Source organism: Alnus glutinosa, chromosome 5 (assembly GCF_958979055.1).
Source record: "Alnus glutinosa chromosome 5, dhAlnGlut1.1, whole genome shotgun sequence".
Taxonomy (NCBI): Eukaryota; Viridiplantae; Streptophyta; class Magnoliopsida; order Fagales; family Betulaceae; genus Alnus; species Alnus glutinosa.
The window spans coordinates 9,745,998-9,773,079 of record NC_084890.1 but is presented as its reverse complement, the minus strand read 5'-3'; the positions used below and the strand labels follow the sequence as shown (position 1 = coordinate 9,773,079).

At 36.4% G+C, this 27,082-nt stretch overlaps 3 protein-coding genes and 1 non-coding gene across 6 annotated transcripts; 2 read left to right on the top strand and 2 right to left on the bottom strand.

Annotated features, from left to right (window-relative positions):
* Positions 1-1,598: 1,598 nt before the first annotated feature.
* Positions 1,599-5,222, top strand: LOC133869556 (peroxidase 19). The gene is made up of 3 exons (XM_062306583.1): positions 1,599-2,112; positions 2,216-2,416; positions 4,476-5,222. Exons 1-3 carry the CDS (start codon positions 1,834-1,836, stop codon positions 5,055-5,057), a joined length of 1,062 nt encoding a protein of 353 aa, XP_062162567.1. The 5' UTR covers positions 1,599-1,833; the 3' UTR covers positions 5,058-5,222.
* A 492-nt stretch (positions 5,223-5,714) lies between these two features.
* LOC133868763 (uncharacterized) lies at positions 5,715-8,754 on the top strand. Its single transcript, XM_062305760.1, has 8 exons — positions 5,715-5,871; positions 5,951-6,042; positions 6,121-6,187; positions 6,306-6,336; positions 6,431-6,571; positions 8,221-8,246; positions 8,346-8,401; positions 8,520-8,754. The coding sequence occupies exons 1-8, from the start codon at positions 5,737-5,739 to the stop codon at positions 8,548-8,550; spliced, it is 579 nt and encodes a 192-aa protein (XP_062161744.1). The 5' UTR covers positions 5,715-5,736; the 3' UTR covers positions 8,551-8,754.
* A 3,429-nt stretch (positions 8,755-12,183) lies between these two features.
* LOC133868646 (negative regulator of systemic acquired resistance SNI1) lies at positions 12,184-25,854 on the bottom strand. Of its 3 annotated transcripts, XM_062305576.1 has the most exons (15): positions 25,507-25,852; positions 25,276-25,342; positions 25,025-25,118; positions 24,836-24,919; positions 24,635-24,724; positions 23,826-23,897; positions 22,510-22,591; positions 22,389-22,438; positions 21,967-22,179; positions 21,818-21,888; positions 21,645-21,714; positions 14,704-14,769; positions 14,376-14,528; positions 13,836-13,972; positions 12,184-12,616 (listed from the first exon to the last, which is right to left on the bottom strand). In XM_062305576.1, exons 1-15 carry the CDS (start codon positions 25,613-25,615, stop codon positions 12,544-12,546), a joined length of 1,431 nt encoding a protein of 476 aa, XP_062161560.1. In that variant the 5' UTR covers positions 25,616-25,852; the 3' UTR covers positions 12,184-12,543. The 3 variants fall into 3 exon arrangements, with proteins under 3 accessions (XP_062161560.1, XP_062161562.1, XP_062161561.1); XM_062305578.1 differs by lacking the exon at positions 14,376-14,528 and having other exon boundaries at positions 25,507-25,854; XM_062305577.1 differs by lacking the exon at positions 23,826-23,897 and having other exon boundaries at positions 25,507-25,853.
* On the bottom strand, positions 25,808-25,880 carry TRNAE-CUC (transfer RNA glutamic acid (anticodon CUC)). Its single transcript has one exon. It is a non-coding gene; the product is annotated as a tRNA-Glu (tRNA).
* Between the last annotated feature and the right edge of the window lie 1,202 nt (positions 25,881-27,082).

Here is a 27,082-nt window from a genome sequence, read left to right as displayed (position 1 = left end):
ACTTTAACCTATGTGTCTTTGTCTCTTTTTTTTTTCTTTTTTCTTTTTTAATTTTTTTTAATTTTTTTATCTCTTTAAATTATTATTAGTTTCTATTGTAACACCGTCCCAATACGAGGCAGAATGCACCGATTACACCTACGTTCGAACGAGAGCATGATCTTGACATTCGATATGTAGCCGATGTTTTAAGAGGAAACAAAATCCCTATCCATTCCAATTTTCTGTCTGAATTTGCTCCAATTTCAACATCAATAGTTTCCTTACTAGATTCAAATTTGTTGCTTTTGTTGAGCTGGATGTCTTTCTTTAGAAAAGTTTTAATTATTTTCCATTTTGAAGCTTTCAGTCTTTTAATAAGTACTGCAGGACACACGTTTGTTAATTGTTCCTAAGTTTTGAATCAAATACAATTGAAGTTTCCTCTTTCAGGCTCTGTTCTTCTGTTGTTCATCCCACAAGCTTCCTCTGCGCCATGAACCCTGCCAAGTAAATCTTTCTGAAGCAGTAGAAGGGCTTTGCATCCCTTTCTCCTCTGTCTTTCTCTCTTTCAGGTCTATATATACCAGTTAATGTCACAGGAATGAGAGAGTAACATGGTCCCTCGATCAGCAGCTTTTACTGCTGTCACAACAAAAAGCTCGCACCACTTCAACACTGACCTTAATAAAGAGGCAAAATTAAATAAGAAAGATATTGATCGTCCATGCACATGCTATTCATTATTCAGTGAGGTCCCCCGTTGCACATGCCTGCATTGAAGAACTCATGCGTGGGCTGCTAGGGGTCTCACTCTATCCCTGCTCCATCTGCTCATGCTTCTATTTTTGCAAACGCAATGATCAGTGCCATTTCTTGACTGCATGCCTTTAGTCTTTTTGTCAAACTCACTATTAATAATGTCTTTAACGTTGATTAATTGCTGCCTTTTTCTTTTTGTCGGCCAAAAGAGTATAATAAAAGAGCATTGTTAGATAGTGATTGGCAAAGCTGTGGACCATGATTTGGCCCTGAGTAAACAGTGATTGATGATGATTGATGATTGCTTGTACCGGTGAGTGATTCTGCATCCTAAATACATGCAATCTTGTATAATTGGGCAAAAAGCATCTAGAAATTGGTTTAAGCCACGTCGAGACATAAGTATAAGACTATATAAATTAATAATAATCTAATCCATTTAATTAAATAAGTCAGATTCTTTAACCATAACTCGTTAATTTCGTGTTGAGTTTATATCAAGTGAATTTACAGGTTATGTAAAAAATTGTCAGTTTTAAATATCTTGTGTCGAATTTGGATCGTGTCGAGCCATGTATTTAAAACTATATAGGTTTATTAAGATGATCTTAACCCTTTTAATTAAACAGATCAGACTCTTCAACCATAATTTACTAATTTTTTATTGAATTCAAGTTGAATTCGTAGTGTATCGAAAATTGTCTTCTAGATGCTAGACCCACGTTTTTATTTGACTTGAGTTGAGTACCCAAAAATCAAACCATAATGTTGTCACCGATCGAGCTATATCAGCTGGGATCCAGCTTAAGTTTGTTTCAATAATTCCAAGGGGCTTTCTTTTGACTCTTTCTCAATTTTAAGCATCATCTCTCTTCTCTTCACCCAATGTTTGGTCTCTCTCTCTCTCTCTCTCCCACAATCTTTCTTCTAATGTTTTGGGCTTCACGGGTCTTGATTACAACTATTTTTCTACATGGCAATTTGTCCCGCAACAGACTTTCACACATCGTCTTCACTTTTATTTTATATATATATTCTCCCACTGTTCTTCCTTTGTCCTGAACTGCCCCATTAGTCCAAAGACTCCAAACCATGCCTGTCCTTTCTTCTTCTTCTTCTTCTTCTTCCTTTGTTTTTTTTACTTGTTTGCTGATCATCATCCTCTTGACTACCCTCCACTACCCCTCAAATTGTTTAGCCAAAGACACCAATGCCACTCGCCGCCACAGCCAAGCCTCCGTTGACTATTACGCCACATCATGCCCTCAGCTGGAGCAGCTCATTGGGTCTGTCACCAGCCAACGGTTCAAAGAAGAACCAGTCTCCGGTCCGGCCACCATTCGCCTTTTCTTCCATGACTGCTTTGTAGAAGTAAGCACAATCCCACTGAATGCATGCCCATGTTGGCATATCAATGCTGCAATGCTCGTTCATTAATTCAGTGCATTTTTTTCTTCTTCTTGATTCTGATCAGGGCTGTGATGCATCGATATTGATATCATCGAAGCCGGGAAGCAAACAGTTGGCGGAGAAGGATGCAGAGGATAACAAGGACCTAAGGGCGGAGGGGTTTGAGACGGTAATGAAGGCCAAGGCCTTGGTGGAGAGCAAGTGCTCTGGTGTTGTTTCTTGTGCTGACATTCTTGCAATTGCTGCCAGAGACTTTGTGCATTTGGTCAGTGCCTTCTTTCTTTCTTTTCATAGCGCTTTTTTTTTTTTATTATTATTATTTAAAATTATTATTAAATTTTAATGCAATAATAATTTTGAAAATTACGCTCATGAGTATGAGAGTAAGAATATAAGAGTGATTATTGAGATATATTAATTGGATGTACATCGGATTAAAATCCTCTATAATTTCAGGTAAATTTTAAATTCTCAAATTATGTGAATTCAAACCATTTGTTACATCGAACGACGTGAAAAAGGTTATATATTTAAGATATAACATGCTATCAAGGCAACAAAAAAAAAAAAAATACATATATTCTAAAGGGCTTTTTTTTTTTTTTTTTTTTTTTTTTTTTTTTAACTTTTGAATAGACGTTTCTTCTTTACTAAATCAGAAGACAGTTTTTTGCTCAAAACTTTTATACGACATAAAATGTAAAAAACTTGATAAAAATACACTCAATTCTCATTGTTAACATGTCACATTTTTAATATATAGCATTTTTTTTATGCCGTTCAATGCATAAAATGATCTAAATTCACATAATCTGAGAACCTACAATTTTAAAGAAATTGTAACAAACCTGATGCCTCCTTATCTGTTGAACAAATTACCCATACAACTGGATTAATGCAGATCTCCATGTGCCTGATTTGTCGTTATAAGTCAATTCAAGAAAAAAATTTGTCGTAATAAGTATCAATTTGTCCTACCCTCATCTTGGTTATAACAATTTGAGTATCCAAAACCAGTGAAGTCAGTCTTTATGAAAATCAAGATCAATGATTTCGGCCTTAGCAGCAGCCCAGCCATCTTAATTGCCATTAAAATACTAAGTTGCCCCTATTAGTAGTACAGTAATGCAAAATGCCTCAGTAAAGAGACAAATTAATTTTGTTTCATATATGTATAGAATTGTGTTAGCCCCTGTCCGATTTGGTTTCTAACCCATTATTTAATTTCTTTTTAATTTTTCTGAGATATTTCTAGCCTACCAGTTTGCCCTCATGTGGTGCAGTTTTAGAGTTGACTATGTACTTTTTTTTGGGGGGGGGGGGGGGGGGGGGGGAGGGCGCCAAGCTTGATTTCTAATTTAGGTCTAAAATAGTATTTATTTGTTAAATTACCAATTGTGTTAAGAGTTTAAGTGGATAAAAAAATATATTTAATATTTTAATACTCTACTCACATGTCAATTCAAACTCACTTTTAAATTTTAATTGAAATAAAAGACATAAAAAAAAAATAAAAAAAAAAAAAAGGTAAGGAAAATTACACAAATCTCCTCTCGAACTATTATGCAATTCTCCATGTTTCTTTCAAACTTTTAATTAAAGCAATGTCCTCTCAAATTATTAAAAAATTGCAATATATACATTTTGTCTCGAAAAAGATAAAAGTGCCTTCATTTTTTTTTTTAAAAAAAAAGATAAAAAAGAAACCATTATAAATTCTAAAAACTACTACAAGTCAGGTTGGTTCGGTAAAGCTTTTTTAGGGTAGCTTTTACCATTTTGGTAAAAGCATTAATAAACAATTCAAAATATATTAAAAACACTCATAAAACACAGAAAATAAGTTTTACTTTACGTAACATCACAACCAAAAACACGGGGAAATACTATCTAAAATTTGTTGTCAGACGAGCCCATTGTATTAAATCATCAACTATCCAAAAAAAACATTTCCTCAAAAAAAAAAAAAGAAAAGAAAAGAAAAGAAAAAAAACATTTCCTGACACAAGATAGAAAAAAACATTTCCTCAAAAAAAAAAAAAAAAAAAAAGATAAAAAAAAAACATGTGGGGGCTGGCTGAATATGGCTCTGTATATATATTTCTGATTTCTGGAATGGATCCAATTTCAGATTGACCTTGTGTCAGGCTTGAGTTGACCTTCAGTACAACACCTCCTGGCTACAGGCTACCTCAAGACCTAAATTTATGTTCGTTTTGGTTGCAGTATCTGCATCCATTACTTAATTCACAAGCACCATAATTCTTCAATTATTCCTGCCATGGCACCCTCTTTAATTAATTTCCAAATTCATGTTGGTGCAGGCAGGGGGTCCTTACTACCAAGTGAAAAAAGGAAGGTGGGATGGAAAAATATCAATGGCATCAAGGGTAGCCTCAAATATCCCGCGCGCAAATTCCACCGTCGATGAGCTACTCAAACTCTTCGGCTCCAAAGGGCTTACAACGGAAGACTTAGTGGTCCTCTCGGGCGCACATACAATCGGCTTTGCACACTGCCAGAATTTTGTGAGCAGACTCTATAACTATCATGGCACCAAGCAATCTGACCCAGCCATCGATCCAAGGCTCCTCAAGGCACTAACAATGTCATGCCCACGTTATGGTGGCAATGCTGACATTGTTGCACCATTTGATGTCACCACCCCATTCTCGTTTGACCACGCTTACTATGGCAATTTGGAAGCTAAACTAGGCTTATTAGCGACGGATCAAGCTTTGTTTTTGGACCCACGGACCAAACCAGTTGTTCAAGCTTTGGCAAAGGATAAGAACAAGTTTTTCCAAGCTTTTGCAGCTGCCATGGAGAAAATGGGTTCAATGGGTGTGAAGAGGGGAGGAAAACATGGAGAGAAAAGGAAAGATTGTACTATGCATGTCTCCTGATGATCGATTGGCTACCTGAGTCCTCTGGATTCAATTTGGACGAGGCTTTTGTGAATGCTTGGAGAATTGGTGGCTATCTGAGTCCTCTGGATTCAATTCATGACTTTTCTTTTCTTACTTAAAATTGGTAGATTTTTTTTTTTTTTTTGGATGAATAAAAACTTTATTGCTCAAACACAACAAAACAACACTCGAGAGGCCTGGAAACTCGGTTCAAACAAGAACCAAACACAAAACCACAAAAGCTTCCTCATAACAGAGAACTTAAAATTGGTAGATTGGTAGTATTAAAATATTAACTAAATGATAAATTCATTATTTTCTTGTTTTTTTTGTAATTTAATGTTGTATCTTAAGTAGATGTCCGCAGTTTAGATCATAGCTCTACAGTTTACCTCCCAATTCATTAAATATTTTATATGTGGTGTCTCATCATTTTGGAATAATTAGGTTCAATTTTTTTTAACATAAATTGATCTAACGGTTGGCTGAGACTACGACTTCAATTGTGAAATAAAACATAGTGTATAGTATATAGTATTACTCCGGCTACAATAAACTCTAAGACGGCGTCTTCTAGTGATTCCAAAACCAATTTGGAATTGAAAACTGATTTGGGCCCAGATCAAGACTTTTCAATTCAAGTCATTCACGAGACCAATAAAGAAAATAAAACAACATGCTCACTCTCTCTGCCTTCCCTTCCTTAATAACCACACGCACCAAGCCCACAACGTCGGCCAGTACCAGCAAGGCCCAGCCAATCACAGCAATGCGAGCCGTGGTTCAGCGAGTCGCCTCCGCAAGCGTCGAGGTCTCTATCTCTCTCTCTCTCTCTCTCTCTATATCTCTCTCACATCCTACGTCACCGGCGCATAATAACATTTTTCCAGGTCGATGGGCGCATTGTATCGGAAATTGGACCGGGGCTGCTCGTCCTCGTCGGAGTCCACGAGTCCGACTCCGACTCCGATGCCGACTACATGTACTAATTTTTATTTTCATTTTTTGTTTATCTAATGTCAATTTCGTTGATTAGAATTCATGAATTAATTTTGTGCAGTTGTCGTAAGGTCTTGAATATGAGGTTGTTCCCTAATGAAAATACCGGCAAAGGGTGGGACCAAAATGTAATTTCCAATTTCCCCTCGTGTTTTTGTTTTTTTTTGCCTGTGCTTATATAACTGCCAGTTTAACTGTAATTACTGCTATGGTAACGGTCTTTTTGAATTACACTTTGGAGTGCAGGTAATGCAGAGAAAGTATGAAGTTCTACTAGGTAACATAGCATAATATTACATCATAGGGGGATACGATGTTAGAAATGAAGTGGGCATTGTGTGAAATTTTTGATGGTGTATGGTGTTTGACAGTGAGTCAGTTTACATTATATGGATTCTTGAAGGGTAACAAGCCGGACTTCCACGTGGCAATGCCGCCCCAGATGGCGAAGCCCTTCTATGCATCTCTAGTTGAGAGGTTCCGGAAGTCCTATGATCCGGGCGCTATCAAAGGTAGATGTTGCTACTTTTGTTTGTTTTGATTGTCTTGATATTGTTGTTGTTATTGTATTAGGTGGCACCAGTTACAGAAATGTTGTATTTTGATAATACAGTATGTGGATGTTGCTTATTTGGCCGATTTGTTTTATGGTTCGTTTGAGTTTGTGATTTTAAAACGTGCGATTTGAAAACGCGACATTTAAAAATACAATTAAGAGGTTGGTAAAATCTCAATTTGGTCTTTAAAATCACAGTTTATCCTTTAAAATCGTGCGTTTTTTAATGCACCCCTTGTCTACGATTTGAAAACGCAGATTTTCTATATTTTCAATTCGTAATATTAAAAAATACACTCCTAACGATACATTTTCAGCGATTTGATTTAAAATTGCATTTTTTGATTGCGAAATCACAGTGCTAATCGCACTCTTAGTATTGACACTATGCTTTTAAAATGTCAATTCTTAAATGTATTGTTCACGGTGTGAATGGATGGCTATTTTTGCTTGAACATGTAAGTAGTTGTGCATATGTTTTAAGCCATTTAAAGGTGTTTCGAAACACAAACTAGGCGCATTTCAAAAATTCTAGTAACTTTTGCTTGCATTGTATGCATTGTGTTCCAATGTGTTCTGTGATCTTACGTTTGTTGATATAGTTGATGAATTATGGTGGTTCATCGTGGTTCTAGTAGTGTGTGGAATTGATATGGCGCACATATGCTGTTTGGGACTATTCTTTATTTGTAGTGCTACTGAGGGTGAAATAGCAAGTAACATTCACTTTTTTTTTTTTTAAAGTAATGTATATTTCAAAAAAGTCAAGAGGGGCGCAACTCAAAGCACACAGGATGTATACATGATACCCTTAATCCAAAGAAAAAGAAGAACACAAATCTTAAAAATCAGAAAAAGAACAATCAGATATAGAATGTAGTGTCACTCTCCACGTAAACAAGGTTTGTATCGCCAACTTTTTCAAATTAAGAGAACTAGTCTCACAATCTTCAAAACTGTGTGCATTCCGTTTCTTCCATAGACACCATATCAAACACAAAGGAGCCATTCTCCAAATCGGCACCAACAGCCGGTTGCCCATTTTTCCCCTCCAACTCCCCAACATCTCATTCACTGATCGAGGCATAACCCACGCAACACCAAACAGCTTCACCTTAAACAGAATCCCGTGGATGTAATTGTTCGCAGTTTTATGATTATCTTCTTTGTTACTGGAAAAACAATTTCACACTGATGATTTTTACATTAATGGTTTTCAAATACTGTATTGGGAACTATGCCATTCTATTACTGAAGGGGTAATTAGTATTTTCATGATAGATATTGGTACCCTGTTTGCTGGAAAGTTGATTTTTGGGTTAATCTGTTTAAAGTATATATGACACAAACTTCTGAGGGACTTGTGGAGAAACCCTAGATAACAATTGCATTGTTCCTATCCGTCCCGTAATTGTTCACTCCACAAAGCAAAGCATTAACCAGTTTTAATCTCCCTACTACACTATTTGTTCTTTGAAAAGATTATGATCCAATGTAGGCTTTGCAATAACTACACTGTTGTAATTAAGACTTCAATGTGCTAGGTAATAGATATCATGGTCATGTCTGATTTCTCATAATTGTTTTCCACTTTCGGTTTTGTAGATGGTGTATTTGGAGCAATGATGAAGGTAATACCTTGTTCAAATCCTTTTTCTCTGTTTGTTCTAATTTTTGTTTCATTTATTTTCTTGAGAACACCAGACTTTGATATTTTCATTGCCATATAGGTCAATTTGGTTAATGATGGACCAGTCACGATGCAGCTGGACTCACATGCCCCAAAGTGAGTAGTACCTGCCTCAATGAGCTTTAGCAGCTGGCAGCTGCTTAAGATGTCATCTCATTATATTGTTTCTTTTTTGTTACACTTGTTTAAGTAAAAGAATGTTAAACAATTTCAGGAATACAAATGGTACAGTGGAGGAATCATAAAGCTTGCTTTGCTTGTGCTTGGATCAACTGTAATTGGGCTATGGACCAGTGTTTCTTACTTCTATGCTGCAGAATTTGGAAAGTAGCTTTACAGGATACAGGACATGATTTTCCTAACTACAGTAAAGCTCTTTCTCCTTTGTTGGGATCTCTCTTGCTTTCTTTGTTAATGACTCGTTCTTAATAAAGTTGATGATTAATGAAGATGATAAAGTAGGTTAGAACAGTATATGATGGCGGGGGAGATAAGTGAAGCTTAGACTTCTCATGGGTGTTTCTTTGAGCGTCTGCAAAAGAGTCTAGTGAGGGAAACCTTTTTTTTTTAATTTTTTTTTTCTTTTCAATGAATAAAAACTCCGTACGAATAGATAAGATTACATTGTGCTAATGCACAGATAAAACCTGAACACTTGAGCTATCTCACACCTAAGCATTAGGTCAATTAAGCATTCGAATTTTGGTCAACAATGTTAAGAGTATTTCCATTTGCTTGTTGAGGCGACCTTAGGAGACATCAAGGGGCTTTATAAAGAAAGGAATTTTGAAGTGAGAGAAATTGCTGTTGAGAGGATCTTAAGGACAATACAATTCTTTTATTTAATTCAGGGAAACACGTACTTTGGTCCATGAAAAATGTATGAAGTTTCATTTGGTCCTTAGTAAGCTTAAAATATGATAATTAAGTTCTCAATTTATATAAAAAATACAATAATCCTGTCTGTTGGTCTTATAGAAACTGATGATGTGTCACATTTTTTTTTTTTTTTTTTTTTTTTTTTTTTTTTTTATGTAGGCATGAGTTATGTTTTTATTTTTATTTTTATTATTATTTTTTTATGAAGATGTAGGTATGATTTATGTTGATGTAGCTAATAGAAGCCACTTATATACTTGCATGCTTGCCTCTCTTGTGGGGATTGATTACGAGTGGATTTGTGGCTACAATGTGTAAATTGCATTATATGGGTAGATAATACCCTTATTCGCATCCACACTTTGTGGAAAACGAATTTTAGTATCCATATTCGCACTTTGCAAAATCTGTCCATAACCGCACGTGTGGGCGGTTTTTTTGTACTAACTGCCTGTGACATCCATGTAGTTTTTGGCTCTTTGTTTGTTTTTTTTTTTTTAGAGGAAAAAAAAAAAATAGAAAGGAGCTTTTTATGAGCTTTTTTAGATGGGCTTAATCCAATTTTTGAACTAAATATACCTGTAAATTGTAATAAGAAAATACAAATTGAATTGTAAACATTGGATAACACAAATATTTATAAATTGAATTCTAATCAGAAAAAAAAAAATGCATATACTTAAAAACTTTGGGTAATACAAGTAAATTGAAAGAACTATTAACACCTATAAACCTCTACGTTGTACACATCCAGTTTTAATTTGTTAATAAAACCCATAAGCCCTACTCCTTTCCCTAAAACAACGTAGTTTTATTTGGATAAAAACAAAACTATTTTTTTAATACATATATGGGTATGCAGAAGCGGATATCTGTCGGTATATGTGCAGATAACAATTACGGTATTCACTTATCTGAAATTAGGGGTTAAAATCTACCTGTAACTCATGCGAACGAACAAATAGTAGATACGGAGCTGTTTTTAACCACCCACCTAGACACCCTACAGGCATATTGAACATACATGATCCATGTGGGCTATGCCTGTGCCACATAGATTTTTATTAGAACAAACATCTAACATTTACTTTTACATAATTAATATAATTTTAATATTAGACTGGATAAATTGCATTCTATCATTCTTTCGTGCATAGATTTCAAAAAGGTGTATGAATTGTTTTAAGAAAAAATTGCCTCAAATTGGCTCAAGACTTAAATTTCATAGGTCTACTTTAAATGAGGTAAACATCAAAGTCTTTCGTGTTAACGAAAGTAAATTAAATTTAGGGATATGTGAAAGGAGTGATATTTGAATAGTGATAGAGACGAAATTTGTCGTCCTTAAATTTCATAAGGTTTAACAAACGAGGAGACTTGACTTCAACTATAATCTGTAACGGGTATATTAGATAAATGGACCTTAAGCCTTGATAGCTTAGTAGGCTTTTATTAGTAATGGTTAGTGGTATGTATAAAGAAGAAATTGAAATTGAAATGAATAAATGATAGAACAAAATTGATAAAAGAAAATACTAACATAATTTGGATGGAAATGGACGATTTGAGATGTTTGGTCTCCTAGAGCATTTCGAGGTGCTCAACCTCTATGAGCGATTCGAGGTACTCCCCCTTTAGATTCAAATCTGAATTATATCATCAACTTGAATGCTTAATACCTATTACTAGTCTTATTTATATAGACTACAAACCACTACTAATAAAAGCCCACTAAGCTATCAAGGCCTAAGGCCCATTTATCTAATATACCCATTACATAATCTGATTTTCATCAATTCATAGGTAATTTTTGAATGGCCGGATTGGTGATGGAGTTCTTGCAAAATGGAGAAGATAATCACCCAAAAAAACAAATTCAACAAAATATTATAGAGAGAAAACAAAATGTATGCCCCTTTTTATAGGAGAGGCTCCTTGGTCTGATATGATAATGATGCAGTTTTTCTTGTTGATTGCGATGTGAATTCATATCGTTATTCAGTGAGACTTTGAATTAGCGTGTGATTTTATCTTTATTTTGTTTTGTTCTTCCTATGTTCTGCGTCAATTAATGAATGTTAGTGATTGATAAGGATGTTTGGTTTTCATGTGAAGACAACCTGTTAAGTTAGTTTTCTTTTGAAGGTGATTGTGTGATCTAAGAATTCAGATCCTCTTTGGTTCAAATCCGGTTCCTTATTCTTGAAGGGCATTTTTGTCCAACAAAAAATGAAATGACAACAATGCCCCTCACATACAAGGAACCGACTCCTCTTCCTCTCCAATTCTTTTGAACTAATGAATTGAAAAAGATCCGGTCATGGAGAAATGATTTGAGGGGAGACCTTTAACCGGCCCCCCTTCCCCAATTTTGAATAAAAAATGCAATTTTATTCAAAAAGAAAAAACAAAACAATAAAAAGGTATACTTACTAAATAAAATTGCCTTTTTTAATTCAAATGGGCGAGGGAGGCTAGTTAAAAGTCCCTCCTCAATCATTTCTCTCCAGTTGTGATCTAATTGTGAGCTATATATTGCTCATTACCCTGAATACTTGGCACATGGCGGCTGCTTAGGTGGGCCTATAGTGGTTACTTATATTCACACCACCAATCCAATAGAGAAATAATCCCTACACTTATTTCTCACAACAGCCTCACAGCAAGCTGATGTGGCTGATAATATTTTATTATTTTTTTACAAAAAGAAAAGAAAACAAAACAAAACAAAAATAATAATAAAATATTACCAGCCACGTCAGCTTGTTGTGGAGCTGTTGTGAAAAATGAGTGTAGGGATCATTTCTCAATCCAATAAGTCATTTTTTTTAGCTTCAATTATTAGTGACGACTTATCAAACAAAAAAAAAAAAAAATTTATTAGTAACGACTTTGGAAAATTCTTACAAACTGATTAGATGCCGAGGAACCAGCTCATGAATGCACACATTTCTTTTCTCTCTAGCAGTTTCGATCAGAATTAATCAGTCAGTTCGAAATGTCATTTTGCAATCAGCCAGGAGCAGTTCTTACTTCTTATACAACTCGTTCGCTAAGTAGCCGTCTTTCTCAGACATACAAAATTTGATTTCTTAGCCATTGTTTCGTCTGGTGAGTCCCCCATCCAATCAAGGCCAACCAGATATACAAACTAAACTAAGCCCATTGAATTACAGGGACCATAAACTTAGGGTGATTGGGTCAGCTCGTGAGTATGACGGGCCAAAAATATATACAGAGGGGAAAGAAAACAACAGAAAGAAAGAGAAAAAACTTCCATGTATAATGTGGGACTGGCTCACAATAAGGTTACACATGCAGCATGGCATCCTCCACAACAAATCCATGATTCCAAGCTCCTATGTCTTTGTAGAGAGTATTGTTGCTGCTGTAAACAGAGCTTCCTTTCCAAATGACAAAACCTCCATGTGCCTACACCATTACAATTAACATTAATCTAACAATAAAAAACCATGATAATGAAATAGTCAACCCATTTATTGATTTATTAGACTCAAGATTTTGTCATGCAGACTCTTAATATGAGTAAGAAACGCAAATTATTTCGTCCAAGGCATATGTAAATTTTTGTGATTTCCTGTTCAAGGAAGGACAGTGACTGCTAATATTTTGAATTTCTAGAAATTATCATGTAATATTAATGTATCAAGACTACTGGTCCTATCTCAGTTTAAGAATTAGTATAGGCATGATTCAAAATGAACTATGAAGACTTCCATGGATAATGTATTAAAACTAATGCTGCAACTAATAACGTAATCAGAGGAAATAATATTTCCTTTTTGGAGGAAGCATGCCATGTTGAATTCAGGGAAACCTAAATAAGAAAGACACAAGTTGATTTGGCCTTTGGTAAATAATTTGACTGTTCAAGGCCAACAGATTTAGACAGTTTCTTACATGATAGTTTTGTGCTCTATTAATTCTTTTATGATCCCACTAACCAAGTGGAACAAAGACAGCATCCATTGGATCAAACCAATTGTAGTAATAATGGGAAAGAAATAAAAATATGAGATTTTATGATCCGTTTGTTTCGACGTAAAATGTTTTCCGTCGGAAAATATTTTCGACGAAATCATTTTTGAGAAAAAAAAAATTCCTAAAACTATTTTTCGGCTTTTGGTTTGTACAAAAAATGAGAGACCGCGGAGTATGCCCGACGACTTCTAGCAACCTTGGCCGATGTTCGGCAATTTGAGAAGGAGAAACTCAAAGTCAGAAAATGGTTTACACTTATAAAAAATAGAAACTATTTTACGGAAATCAAAGAAGGTTATCTTGGTCAACTGAAAATGTTTTTCGTTTGACTACGATTTTTAGTCGTACCAAACACCAAAAAATAAGAAAAACGTTTTACGTCAAAACAAGCATAGCCTCAATTACATTCAAGAATTATGGTCAAACCACAACAGGAAGAAGCATGCTCTTTGGGTCAAAGGGGTATGGTTATATCATTTAAAAAAAGTCTAGGTCTGGGTTTGGTTACTCACACTATATAATTATCACAGATAACAGACTATTGCAAAGAATAATGAGAACTCTTTTTTTTGGTAAGTACCACGAGGAAAACTCATGCGAAGAGAATTAGCAAAAGCAAGTAAAACTGCTGAATGTTGATGAGCCTTACTCATCTGCTCTTTTCATACTATTGAAAGCAGAGATCATATTCTTGCATATTTCCACAAGAGAGTTCCCTCTCACATCTTCGTTGAAATCTGAGATGCCTAGAGCAGGACATTGTTCGGACAATAGAAACAAATGAGCCTGAAAGAGAGTCATCTAAGCAAATTAAAATAAAAAGACAAAAATGGTATAAGTGATTAACAAGTGAACAAAAAACTGACCAACATTTCTAAATGGTCAAATTGTCACGCAAGGCATTAACTATCAACAAGATGAGGGTAAGTATCAAAGCATAAGACAAACCAAGTTATATATTAACGTCGTATGTCAAGATATATATAGAAATAATTCATATGAAAAAATAAGAATATAGTAATGACAAATATAGTGCAAAGAACGAGTCATGCAGTAAAACATTATACATCACAGCCAATAACCTGTAGCTTAGGGCATCAAGGAATGGCAAAAAGAACAAAGCAATTCATAGCACCACTCTAGATTAAATATTATATATAAATGTTGTTTGACAAACAAGAAAAATCACCTTAAAACCATGTGCTAAAAGCAACTGAACTACTTCTATACCAATCTTTTTTATGATGCCTTTTGTGCTAGTACTACTTGAAAAGCACTTCAAAGCTCCACTAAAAGTTGCATCATCTGAAGAACCATTCGATCTCCGAGTGCGAATAGAAGGCTGTGCAGAATAAGATATAATTAACTATACTAAGATATTATTATAGTGGGATATATTGGCTGAACTACATGACTAAGTCAAGAAGACTTCAGGACAATATAATGGAAAACACCATAGACATAAATCTTTGGGGACAATTTAAATGGGAGTACAAAAAATCTGGCAACTTAGTTACCTTAGCAGTGTATTTCCAGAAATACTGCAAAATTATTTCCAGCTTCCATTTAGGTTCATTGAATACCTGCAAACCATCCTCATTACCAAAATAAAAAATCTTGGGCCTCCTTAATAAAACAAGTACTCTGAAATTATAGCTCACCAAAACACAAAGAACTAGAATCACCAGAAAGGCAGAAACTAAGGAAACATGGACCTTTACAAACTAAAAGCAAATACTAATACACAATAAACGCAGGGGAAAACTTATACAATCAGAAAAATTCTGCCAACTTAGGATTTAAATAATCAGCTGAAATTATAGTTGTTTAAGAACTGCCTAGAACTAGCGTAAAAGTCATCAAATAGTGTAGATCACGGTGGCAATGATGTATCCTCATTGTCAATATGTAACAAGAGATATTGGTTTTGTTAGGATGTGGTCGGAGGTGCAAGTTGACACCTATGCCATTGTTTCCGGGGAAAGGCCTGATGCCTTATCAAGGCAATCACCTGTTGACTAGGAAACTTAATTCCTGATCAGATTTTATTCTTGATCTTATTGTCATTATTGCTGTAATCTGCATTAACTATATTACCATATTAATTTGTATTAGATTTTCTATTTGAGCATGTAGACGTCGTATGGTTAGATATTGAAGAATACAAGCTTTCTTCTCCCTTCTTTATTTTTCACTTCTTTCTATTTTCTTCAACTTGGTATTAGAGCATTGGAATCCTAGGTGAGGCTGTCAACGGTGATAGGAGAACACAAACTCGAATGAAGACTCTTGGGTTGTCCAGATGCTGACACCGTGGGGGTAGGAGTTACTAAAATTGTACTCAGGGTCTCATGACCTTCTTTTATGTGTACCCCGAAGGTGGTCGAAGCACAGTGGTTTCTGGTTACCCTTGATTCACCTGAGAAAACGGCAACCAAGAGATTGGAAGATTCAATCTGTAATTGGTGTCTTTGTGTTTTTTCATTCTTTTTTTCTTTTGGATGCTAAGGCATCAGGCAAAATTCTCTGGGTTATTTCGACACACTTCTCATGTTTTCCGGTGACAGTAGTGTGTTTTTCGATGACTGACTATAACAATGTTCTGCAAGGCTAAAACGATAAGTCTTCTTTCTGGAATGTAAATTGCAAGTCGTTGGAGGAGGGCCAAGCTGTATGCCTGTAAGTCATTTGGTGCAAAGTCATATAGTGGAAGACAAAATGACATGTCGTTTAATGCAATGACTTACGACAGCAAACAAGCCTCAACTACAAGTCTTTTAGTGAGGTAAAAAGAAAAAGACCAGTATATTTCTTATTGCTTCATATCTACTTCTACATTATGATTTATCTTGCTTAGTCATTCATTTTGAATCATTGTCAAGCCTGGTTGTGTATTGGAACTATTTGGTTAGATGTATGATCGAAAAATGTTAGAAAAGAATCAGACCCCAGGAAGTCTAAAAAAGGTATAAAGAGTCCGATGACTTTCTAAGTGAAAATCCAACCCTCCATATCACAATTGTGATATTGGATGGGATCAACTATCTTGCTTGGTCACGGTCAACGCTTTTTATACATTGAATGTAAGGGAAAAATAGGATATTTCCATAAATATCAATGGGTCGCCTTTAGGGTTTTTTCCTAGCTCACGGGGTCTTCGACAAGGGGATCCTTTGTCTCCGCTTTTGTTTGTGTTGGTGATGGAGGCTTTCAGTCGGATGATATATGCGACGGTGGATAGTGGGCGCCTATTGGGGTTCTCAGTGGGATCAAGTACGCAAGATGCTATGATGGTATCCCATCTTTTATTTGCAGATGATGCGTTGATCTTTTGTGATCCTATAGCTAACCAAATCCGAGACTTGAGGTGTTTGCTGCTTTGTTTTGAAGCAGCTTCGGGCTTGAGAATTAATTTGTCTAAATCTGATATGGTTCCGGTAGGTGAGGTAGGAGATGTGGAGGAGTTGGCTAGTATTCTTGGGTGTGGTGTGGCCTCACTTCCATTGAAGTATTTGCGTCTGCCATTGGGTGCTAAGTATAAAGACGCTCATATGTGGAATAGCGTTATTGAAAAGATGGAAGCGAGATTAGCGGGGTGGAAGAGGTTGTAATTATCTAAGGGTGGGAGGTTAACTTTGATTAATAGTACTCTTTCAAGTTTACCTACGAATTTTTTGTCTCTCTTCCCTATTCCAATGGGAGTGGCAAATCGTTTGGAAAAACTTCAGAGAGACTTTCTTTGGGGTGGTATTGGAGATGAATTTAAATTTCATTTGGTTAATTGGCATACGATTTGTTCTTCAAAGGTTTCGGGGGGACTAAGAGTGAGAAATATGGTTATGTTCAATAAAGCTTTGATGGGTAAATGGTTATAGAGATATGCTTTGGAGAGGTATGCTCTGTGGAGAAAGGTGGTGGATTCCAAATATGGAAGTATGGGGGGTGGTTGGTGCTCTAAGGAGGTTTGGGGTTCTTTTGGGTTCGGAGTTTGGAAGACTATTAGGAGGGGATGGGATGCTTTTGCAGCTCATGTGAGATATGAGATCGGGAATAGTTCGAAAGTTCTATTTTGGCATGATGTGTGGTGTGGGGAGATTCCTTTGAAGACTATTTTTCCATAATTGTTTCTCATTGCTAGAGGCAAGGATGCCTGGGTGGAGGAGAATATGCAGAAACAAAATGGCACAATTCTGTGGAATATTTTGTTTTCTCGCCCAGTTCATGATTGGGAGGTGGAAGGGGTTAGTAGATTTTTTGAGATGTTGTATACTCTTAAAGTTAGAAGTGAGGGAGAGGATAATGTGTTGGATTCCAGGGCGAAAGAAATCTTTTCAGGTAAAGTCTGACTATAAGGTTTTATGTAGTCCTATTCAGTCTTCTTTTCCGTGGAAAAGTATTTGGAAAGTTAAGGTCCCCCCGAGAGTGGCATTCTTTGTGTGGACAGCAACTTCAGGAAAAATCTTAACTTTGGATAATTTACGAAAGAGAAACATTATTGTGATGGAGTGATGCTATATGTGTAAGAATTCTGGAGAGTCTATTGACCATTTGTTTCTGCATTGTATGGTTGCTATAGAATTGTGGAGGACGATTCTGCAAATGTTTGGGGTGAAATGGGTAATGCCAAGATCGGTGAAAGATATATTGGGGAGTTGGAGGGGGCAAAAGGGTAATCGGACTTTGATACCGATTTGGCGTATGGCTCCATTGTGTTTGATGTGGTGTGTATGGAGGGAACGAAATGCACGTTGTTTTGAAGATTGCGAGACTGATTTGATGAACTTGAAGAAAATAATGCTACAAACGTTGTTTATGTGGAGAGAGAAAATTCAGTTTATGCATGAGTGTTCTTATTTTGAATTCATTGATAGGTGCTCTCTTTTTTCTTTGAATTAAGGGCTTCATGTATACGTCCTGTGTACTATGGGTTGCGCCCCTTTGCGCTTTTTCAATATACTTTACTTAAATAAAAAAAAAGATCCCAGAACCAGCCCTCGATGATCCCACCTATGATAAGTTGGAAGCAGAGAATTCAACGATACTGTCATGGTTGTTACATTCTATGCACCTGGATATTAGTTAGGGTTATTTATTTCTCCACTACAAAGGAAATCTGGGATGCAACCACTCAGACTTACTCAAAGATGAGGAATGCTGCAAGGAACACTCTCCTTTAGACACTATCTCCCAACACAATAGTAAAGGGGATGCCAAGAGTCTTGATCGTAAGATGATAGATTCTACCTCAGATTGAGAAAGAAACATTTTTGTGATCATTGTAACAGGTCATGACATACTCAGAAGACATCTTGGAAACTTCATGGTCGTCTTGCAGGAGGAAGAGGGGCTCATTCAGGAGGTGCACCACAATCCTGTACAAATCACTCTTCTAAAGTAGAGGTGACAACTTCCACACCTACTTTGAGCTCTGCTTCTAATACCGATGCACTTAGCAAGGAAGAAATAGAAACTCTTTGTTGGTTTAAGTCTCAACTGGACGCACCCACCATTGCATCCTCCGCTTTTGCGCATACAGATAATTTCACCTCTGCTCTGCATGCAACCTCCACCGAATCAAACCCTTGGATCATTGATTCAGCGGCCTCTTATCATATGACATCCTCCTTGTTCTATTCTTATCGTCTATGCTCAGACAACGACAAAGTAAAAATGGCTGATGGTTCCTTATCACCCATATCTTCTGGACCTGTAACACCCTCTATGTCACTTTCTTTTGTACTGCATGTACCGTACTTTGCCACTAACATTCTATCTATTGCTCGCATTACCCATTATTTGAATTGTAGATTCCTCATTAATTCTCATTACTGTTTTTTTCCAGGACCTAGTTATGGGGAGGATGATTGGTAGTGGTAGCCTATGGGATGGTCTCTACTACTTGGATTCTCAACCCCAAACTCCTGATAGGCTCAAACAAGCTTATCACATCGTACATTCTGATGACTATTGCAGGAAATGGCTCTGGCATTAGAGACTGAGGCAGCTTTTCTGTTGTTACAACACATGTTTCCTTCTTCCTTTTTGCATAAGAATATTTTTAAGTTTAAATGTGAAACTTGTGAACTTGCCAAACACCATTGGCTGTCTTTTCCTTTGAGTCTTAATAAAAGTTATGAAGCTTTTGTTATTGTTCATATTGATATTTAGGGCCCTTCTCGGGTTGTTTCTATAACTGATTATCGTTAGTTTGTTTCGTTTATTTATGATTTTTTTTAGACCACATGGGTGTATTTGCTGAAAACTAAAAGTGAGGTGTTCTCTGTTTTCCAATCGTTTCACAAAATGGTTCAAACACAATTTAACACCTACATCAAAATTGTTCGGTCTGATAATGGGGGTGAGTACCTTTTTAGTGGTCTTTGCACTTATTTTAATGAACCTAACATTATTCACCAAACCACTTGTGCCAACACTCCACAACAAAACAGAGTTCCTGAGTGGAAAAAGTCAGCATCTTTTGAAGGTAACCCGAGCCTTATTACTGTTTATGCATGTTCCCAAATCTTATTGGGGTGATGCTTTGCTCACAGCTGCCTATCTCATCAATCGGATGCCATCTTGTGTCTTGAATTTCAAGACACCTATTGAGGTGTTGTCACCACCCTTCTCTTCTTCCAATTTTGTTATCCCTCCTCGAGTGTTTGGTTGTGTTTGCTTTGTTCACTTTCATGATTCAACTTAGGGTAAATTAGATCCTTGAGTGCTCAAATGCATTTTTTGGGGTCTCACCTACCCAAAAAGGGTACAAGTATTATCAGCTTCCGTTGAAAAAATGCTTTGTCAATGGATATCACTTTCTTTAAATCACAAACTTATTTTTCCTCTTTCTGGACTTCTTTTCAAAGGGAGAATATGAAGAGACGTTTGTGAGTCCTTTCCCTATAAATGCTTCTCTAACGGAACATGAAAATCAATTGCCATCTGCTGAGGAGCCACTTGCTGATGCATCATCACCGACTGATGAGTCGTGTGAATCACCAATGGAGGAGTTAAGAATTTACTTCAGACGCCAAAAGAGTAAGACCACTTCCTCAAAACCATGCCAAGCATTGAACCTTGACCAAGGTAACCCAATCTCTACACCTAGCTTAAACTTTTTGCTCCCTTCTATTAATGACATTGACCATCCTACTGCTCAACGCAAAGGGGACAGATCTTGTACTCAGCACCCTATATCTAACTTTGTGTCCTATCAACATCTCTCAACTTCATTTCGTTCCCTTGTATCCAAATTGTTTTCCAAATCTATTCCTCAAAATTTATAGGAGGCAATTAATGATCCAAAGTGGAGAAAAGAAATGCAGCAAGAGATGAGAGCCCTTCACAAAAATAATATATGGGAGAGTCAAGTTCACTGGCCAGAAATTTTTTCAACCTAACATATTTTCTGAGTATTGAAGTAGCAAGACCAAGACACGGTATCTTCCTCTCCCAGCGGAAATATGTTCTTGATCTACTCAAGGAAACAAGGATGCTTGGGTGTAAGGATGTTGACAATCCAGCAGAGCCAAATAAAAAATTAGGAGAAAGGTATGAGAATCCTCTGGTAGATACCAATGATTGGTCGCCTATGCAGTTAATGTAGTGCGCCAATTCATGTACTCACCTCGAAAAATCCCATATGGATGCAGCTTACCGAATTCTCTGCTATCTAAAATAGTCAACAGGCAAAGGTTTGTTGTTCGCTCAAGATGATTACTTGAAACTAGAGGCCTATATAGATGCAGATTGGGTTGGATCAGTTACAGATCATAGATCTACTTCAGGGTATTGTACACTTGTGGGAGGTAATCTAGTTACCTGGCATAATAAAAAACAATCGGTAGTTGCTAGATCAAGTGCAAAAGCTAAATTCTAAGCCATGGCACATAGATATGTGAGTTATTATGGCTAAAAATATTGTTGAAGGAACTTGGTTATGATTTTAACGACCCTGTGAGATTGTATTATGACAATAAAGTTGCAACAAACATTGCCCATAATCCAGCCCAACATGATTGAACCAACCACATTGGATAGGCATTTTATCAAGGAAAAGTTGTGTGCAGGATTAATCTGCACATGTAAAGTCAGGAGAACTTGCAAATATTTTGACAAAAAGACTATCCAGTAGCGTCTTTCACACAGCCTTATGTAAGCTGGGCATGAGAGATATTTTTGCCTCAGTTTAAGGGTGAGTGTTGATTAGGAAACTTAATTACTAATCAGATTTTATTGTCATTATTGTTAGTTTTTATTTTCATTATTGTTGTAATCTGCATTAACTATATTACCATAGCAATTTGTATTAGGTTTTCTATTTAAGCATGTATATGCCGTATGGTTAGATATTGAAGAATACAAGCTTTCTTCTCCCTTCTTTCTATTTTCTTCAACTTCACCATATTTTCCATGCATTATGAGAGAGAGAAGAGAGAGAACATATTTGGATGAATACCTGAAGAAATGGGGAAAGGATCTCACTATTGTAAGTTAGTTCATCCAGAATTACCTCTACCAGTGGGGTTCTGCACCAAATTCAAGTACGCATTTATCTTCCAACAACTATATACATACGTAAACACACACACACACACACACCAAGAATTTCAGTAAATAAGAAACAGTAACCTCACACCATCAGCTCTGGTAGTATAACCTTGCATTTCTGCTTTCTTCTTAGATATATCAAGCTCCATAATCTAAAAGGTCAACCATATTAGAGCCCAAGGTGATACTGATTCAAAATGTCCTGAACTAAAGGATTTTGAGGAACATACCAGTATCAGAAATTTCTGCATGGCAGTGCAGGTCTTATTTCCTATTTCAGGCAAAGCAATTGCCACAGCAGTGTCACAAGTATCAGGTGATTTTGCCACAGAATTCTCTGGATATATCTGATTATTACTAAATGCAGATTGAATTTCAGATAGTCCACACATAATGGCCAAGCAATCCCTCACTAAGCCTTTGTAGTTTAATTTTCTTGACCCCTGAAAAAGAAATCTAGTCTGAACAACCTTGCATTCTTTCAAATAAACATGAAATAGTACCTCCCAGGAAGTACTAAGAAGTTAAATCTGAGTGCAAATAAAGAAAATGTAAGAGCCATGATATACAGCATCACATAATGACTAGTGTATTAATAATGGAAGACATAAAAATCCCGTCAACGTTCATGGTTTGAAGGACAAGAGTATACCAGAAGCATGTTGAGAAAAGATTCCCTCAGAAAGGCCCATTTCATAGTCTCTGCAGCACAACAATTGGCTACTTAAACCTCCCAAAGATTTAAAGGCATAGAAACAACAGATATCAGCTACCTTCATGTACACTGTTACGAGGTAGTACATCTCCTTCAAGAACATTCACAAGATACTGGAACAGCAACATCCTCCCCAAGGACTGCAGAAAGATAAAGTAAGAAGTAAGAACCTAGCACAATTGTCTTAAAGCAAAATGATAAATTCACAGCATTGATAGCAAAAACCTACCATATATAACACACTAAATTATAGAATAGCCTCAAATAACAGCCCCCTTTCCAATATAAAGTTTATAAATCATACTTATAGCAGACCAGGAATTAAAGGTCAAGAAATCTAAAACAAAAGATAATATCAGTAGGGGATTTGGATGATGTATCCTGTCTCAATAAGGAAACTATTCCATGAATAATGTTTTAAAAAATTTCAAATAAGAAAACCAAACCAGAAATAGTGAAAACATTTAGGAAATAAACCTACAATGTGGAGTTCATGATTACACGCATACATGGTCATCAGAAGACTCGTAATAAGGACAGGCAAATCATACTGCAAACTGGTATATATTAACACACACACACTCTAGAGAGAGAGAGAGAGAAAGAGAAAGGAAATCTTTAACATTAGTAACAAAAATATTAGGTGTGTGCTACATTACAGCATTTTATGCAAGAATTAACTAGTGCACTCCAAACAATACAACATTTCAAGCAAAAAGTTGAAATGCCCTATCATATTAATAAAGAATAAAGCTTCAAAATAAGTTCCAAGCCTTGAAAAAAAAAACAAGATGAGATAATAGTTTTAACGCAAGAAAAAGGCTGACATATTTTAAGGACGTTATAATCTTAGGGTGGAATTTTGTTCTTTTTAAATAAATGACATACATGCCTCAACATAAGGTTGTGCCTGCAGTTAGATTATTATCTTAAACTTTCAAACTTACAATATGTGCCTCTACAAGAGGCTTAACTCGACAAGTAGGAAGAGTGTATCAAAAGATGAACTAGAAAAATATGAGACAACAGCCATATGAGGTTCCGTTCCTATATTTCCTAAATACATGTCACCATATTAACAATAAATACATGTATACAATCTAATGAATTCAACTTTGTACCTATTCATTTATGCATATAAATGAGTTCTTATATTGATATTCCTCAAAATGATCTTTACATTTTTGCACTCTAAGCTTATACTTGTAAAGATAGGGTTTAGAACCAAGATCCACTTGCACTCTAAACATGATCCAACCAGATAAGCATCCATGTCTTCATGTGACTACATTAAACATGTTTGGCTTCACTATTATGACCTATGATCAAATATGTCGTGCCCATCCAACAAACACTGAAAATAAGTAAACCAACCTTGGTGTCTAATGTTTGAAAGTTTGCTTTACGATTCACTTCAGCAAGTTCTTGTATCAGAAGTTGGAAATGCTGCAGTTGGCAGAGACACTTAAATGAAAGGTTGAATTGAGAAATTGAGCCACTTAAAATCAACTATTTCTTTTTTTTTTTTAAAAAAAAATCGCACTCTAGTAAATATATATAGTAAGAACAAAGAACATCTTCCATCACTAATATTTTTATTGTAACATAAAGAAGTATCATCCATACTCTGTACCTATGTGCTATGAAGCACCACCTCTAGCTTCCACCCCACAACGGAAAAAGTCTACATGCTCATATAATGCAAAAACCTGTTATATAATCACATGGAAGCATGCATTTGATATTCACAGCTAAGTTACTTGTTATAGACTCGAAGGCATGGTTCAGAACTTCATTCAGCAAGAGTTCCAGTCTTTAAGATAGAAAGTTTGTAGAAATTAGAAGAAAAGAAAGAAGTAACTTATTCATCCAAAAAAAAAAGAAAGGAGTAACTTTGAGATATCTTTTATAGTCCATTTTAATCTGGGAAGCAAAAGGGAAAATGAAAGGAAAGTGCAAAAATGTTCAAGGAACTTAATTTCTTAAGCAATTCAGTAATTTCATTTTCTTTTTGTGAGGAGACGTATACGAGGAAAGTTTTCATGGAAACTTAAGTAGCTTGTGTAGTTACAAAGAAAAGTGCAGATTATTGTCGATTAGTCATAGCGATCAATGTGCAAAATGCTACCTAAAGGGAGCAGTATGACAAAGGCAAGAAGCCAATAATAGCAAATCGAACTCACAGAGGAGTCAAGTGGTCCACCAGAGTCTTTACCAGCCGCTTCCCTCTCACTACTACTCGTACCCAAGCCAGGAAAAAATGGCGACCAAGCCTAAAAGCAAATAGAACTACTATTGATTATCATACAAGATGTATAAATTAAACTGACAGTTTACACTACAGAATGAGGAAACACATTAGGCACTCATAATCTATCTACTACCTCTTTAACCACAACTAGTTCGAGCGGAGCATTCGACGATGATTTGGACTTATCTGAATTGGATAAATACACCCGAGGGTATCGCTGCATTGAGAAAGAAACTCGCACCAGAATGGCACTTGTGAGAATTATGTGGCATCAGAGAATGTAAATGTAAATTGAATTAAAATAAAGGGACCAATTAAGCACCTTATCTAACTCATTCAAAAGCTGAAAGCTTGCCATCATCAGTTCTAGAGATTTCCCAACCCTCAAGATTTGGAACACCGCCTCAAACATTTTGCTTCATAACCAAATTCACATAAATAAAAAAATGTGGTTATTCACACAAAATGAATACATAATATCCTCACCAAAAAATGAAAAAGCATGGCTTTATTTCCAAATGAATAATTAAATACGAACTCATAATAAACACGCGCGGGCACTCAGAGAATTACTTGGTTGGAGGTGTTCCACTTTCTGGAACAATCGAAGCAGCGCGTACAGCATCCAGAAAAGCAATCCCTGTACATCAATCAACAGAATGAAACGACAAAAAAGGTCAAATCAGCGGTTACTCGTATTTTAACCTCTGTTTGGTTGCTGAGAAAATGAAGGAAAAGTTCAGAAATTTAAACTCTCATAACAAACAGAGAAATAACCAAATAACTAGTCCAATGATTACATACTATCATCGATGGCGTCCTGAGAGTCTCTAGCATCCGACGCGTCGAGAATAGCCAAGATGTTCTCTTCGATTCCTCCTCCGATGCTTCTCCAAATGCTAGGGCTCTCCATCTTCCACTTCTCAGCAGGAATTTTTTATTTTTTTTTAAACCCTAATTCATCTTTTGGAGAATCAAATATACGTGAAAAAAGGGTAAATGGAAAGCAGATGCATAAATAAATAAATAAATTGTTTTCTTCCCGCCAAATGCCAAACCCGCTATGTTAAGAGGTGGGAAGAGAAAAGAGAAATTAAAAAAGTGGTTCCGTTGCCGGGACTTGAACCCGGGTCTCTCGGGTGAGAGCCGAGTATCCTGACCAACTAGACTACAACGGAAGACATGAATGTCCAGACAATTTAAGTATATATAATATGTAGTCTCATATTTCTAATTATAATCCACTCACAAAATCTAAAAGTGATAGATGTTAGAGTAATGACTCTTGCACAACTCTAACAACTTTTTTTTTTTAAATCAATCATTTAATATTTAGGGCTCACATGTAAGAAAACAAATCTAATTGTTGATCATAAAAAAGTCCAAACTGCCTCGGTAACAATGCCACTCAACAAATTCGAAGCCTACAAGTCCATTACTGTCAAGATTCGCCTCATTGAACCTCTCATGCGCCGCTTCAACATTATGTAGTTTTCTCTCGTGCACCCACGCACCAACAACATCCTCTACACGTCATCTCACGGGCCAAGTGCGCTCACACGCTACCACGTGCCTCTGCGCGTCATATTCATACGCTACATGTAAAACATATCTTCTTTGGCGCGTCAACCCTATCCAAAATTAGTTTCAAATAGGGTCACCGAGTTTTAGGGCCCAACCTAGCTCATCCAAGCAAGCTAGCCAACCTAACCAATTCGGCCCAAATCTGTCCAGCCAGGCAACCCAGTCCACCAAGTTAGACATGATTCAATCCGTTCGAAACCAACAAGTTCAACGGCCCAAAACCAGCCTCAACTCTGATCAATTGACCAAGCTAGATTGCCCAATTCACAGCCCGAACCAACTGACTAGGCTAGTCGGTCCAATTCCCAAACCTGGGTTCAACCCAGCTAACTGGTTTTCTTTCGCCTTAGTTGCCTAAGCCAACCATCAACCTTGGTCCAATAATGGTCCAGGTTGTTTCAGATCAATTTTCTCCTCAATCCAAACGGGTTTTGGGTCAGATTGATCCATTCAACAATTCACGGGTTTTGGCCCGGACCAACCCATTTCTTTCAACCTGGTTCAACAAGTTCAAGGCCAAACAAGCTTCTTCATCATTCCTGCCCAATCTAGTTGGGCCAACATTGGCAAGACCAAAAGCAGCCTCGCCTACCTCCATGTGCCACCGATGCCACCGTCAACAACCACATTCCGGTGAAGTTTAAAAAAAAAAAAAAAATTCTCATTATTATTATTATTTTATTTTATGGGTAGCTCGGATCGTACCATTAGCCGGTCTTAGTCCTGATTTTTGAGAGATGAAAACAGCCGTTTCCACATATGGAGCCAAATTGTTAATGCAGTTTTTCGGATGGCC

Bases quoted from the DNA above. Each gene is read 5' to 3' on its own strand.
- LOC133868646 (XM_062305576.1), bottom strand. From the start codon at position 25,615: ATGGAGAGCCCTAGCATTTGGAGAAGCATCGGAGGAGGAATCGAAGAG. The intron at 25,343-25,506 runs GTATGTAATCAT...ATTGATGTACAG, and splicing joins TCAGGACGCCATCGATGATA to GGATTGCTTTTCTGGATGCT. The intron at 14,529-14,703 runs GTAACTAAGTTG...TATTCTGCACAG, and splicing joins TCTGGAAATACACTGCTAAG to CCTTCTATTCGCACTCGGAG.
- LOC133869556 (XM_062306583.1), top strand. From the start codon at position 1,834: ATGCCTGTCCTTTCTTCTTCTTCTTCTTCTTCTTCCTTTGTTTTTTTT. The intron at 2,113-2,215 runs GTAAGCACAATC...GATTCTGATCAG, and splicing joins TCCATGACTGCTTTGTAGAA to GGCTGTGATGCATCGATATT. The intron at 2,417-4,475 runs GTCAGTGCCTTC...ATGTTGGTGCAG, and splicing joins CCAGAGACTTTGTGCATTTG to GCAGGGGGTCCTTACTACCA.
- LOC133868763 (XM_062305760.1), top strand. From the start codon at position 5,737: ATGCTCACTCTCTCTGCCTTCCCTTCCTTAATAACCACACGCACCAAG. The intron at 5,872-5,950 runs GTCTCTATCTCT...ACATTTTTCCAG, and splicing joins TCGCCTCCGCAAGCGTCGAG to GTCGATGGGCGCATTGTATC. The intron at 6,043-6,120 runs GTACTAATTTTT...AATTTTGTGCAG, and splicing joins GACTCCGATGCCGACTACAT to TTGTCGTAAGGTCTTGAATA.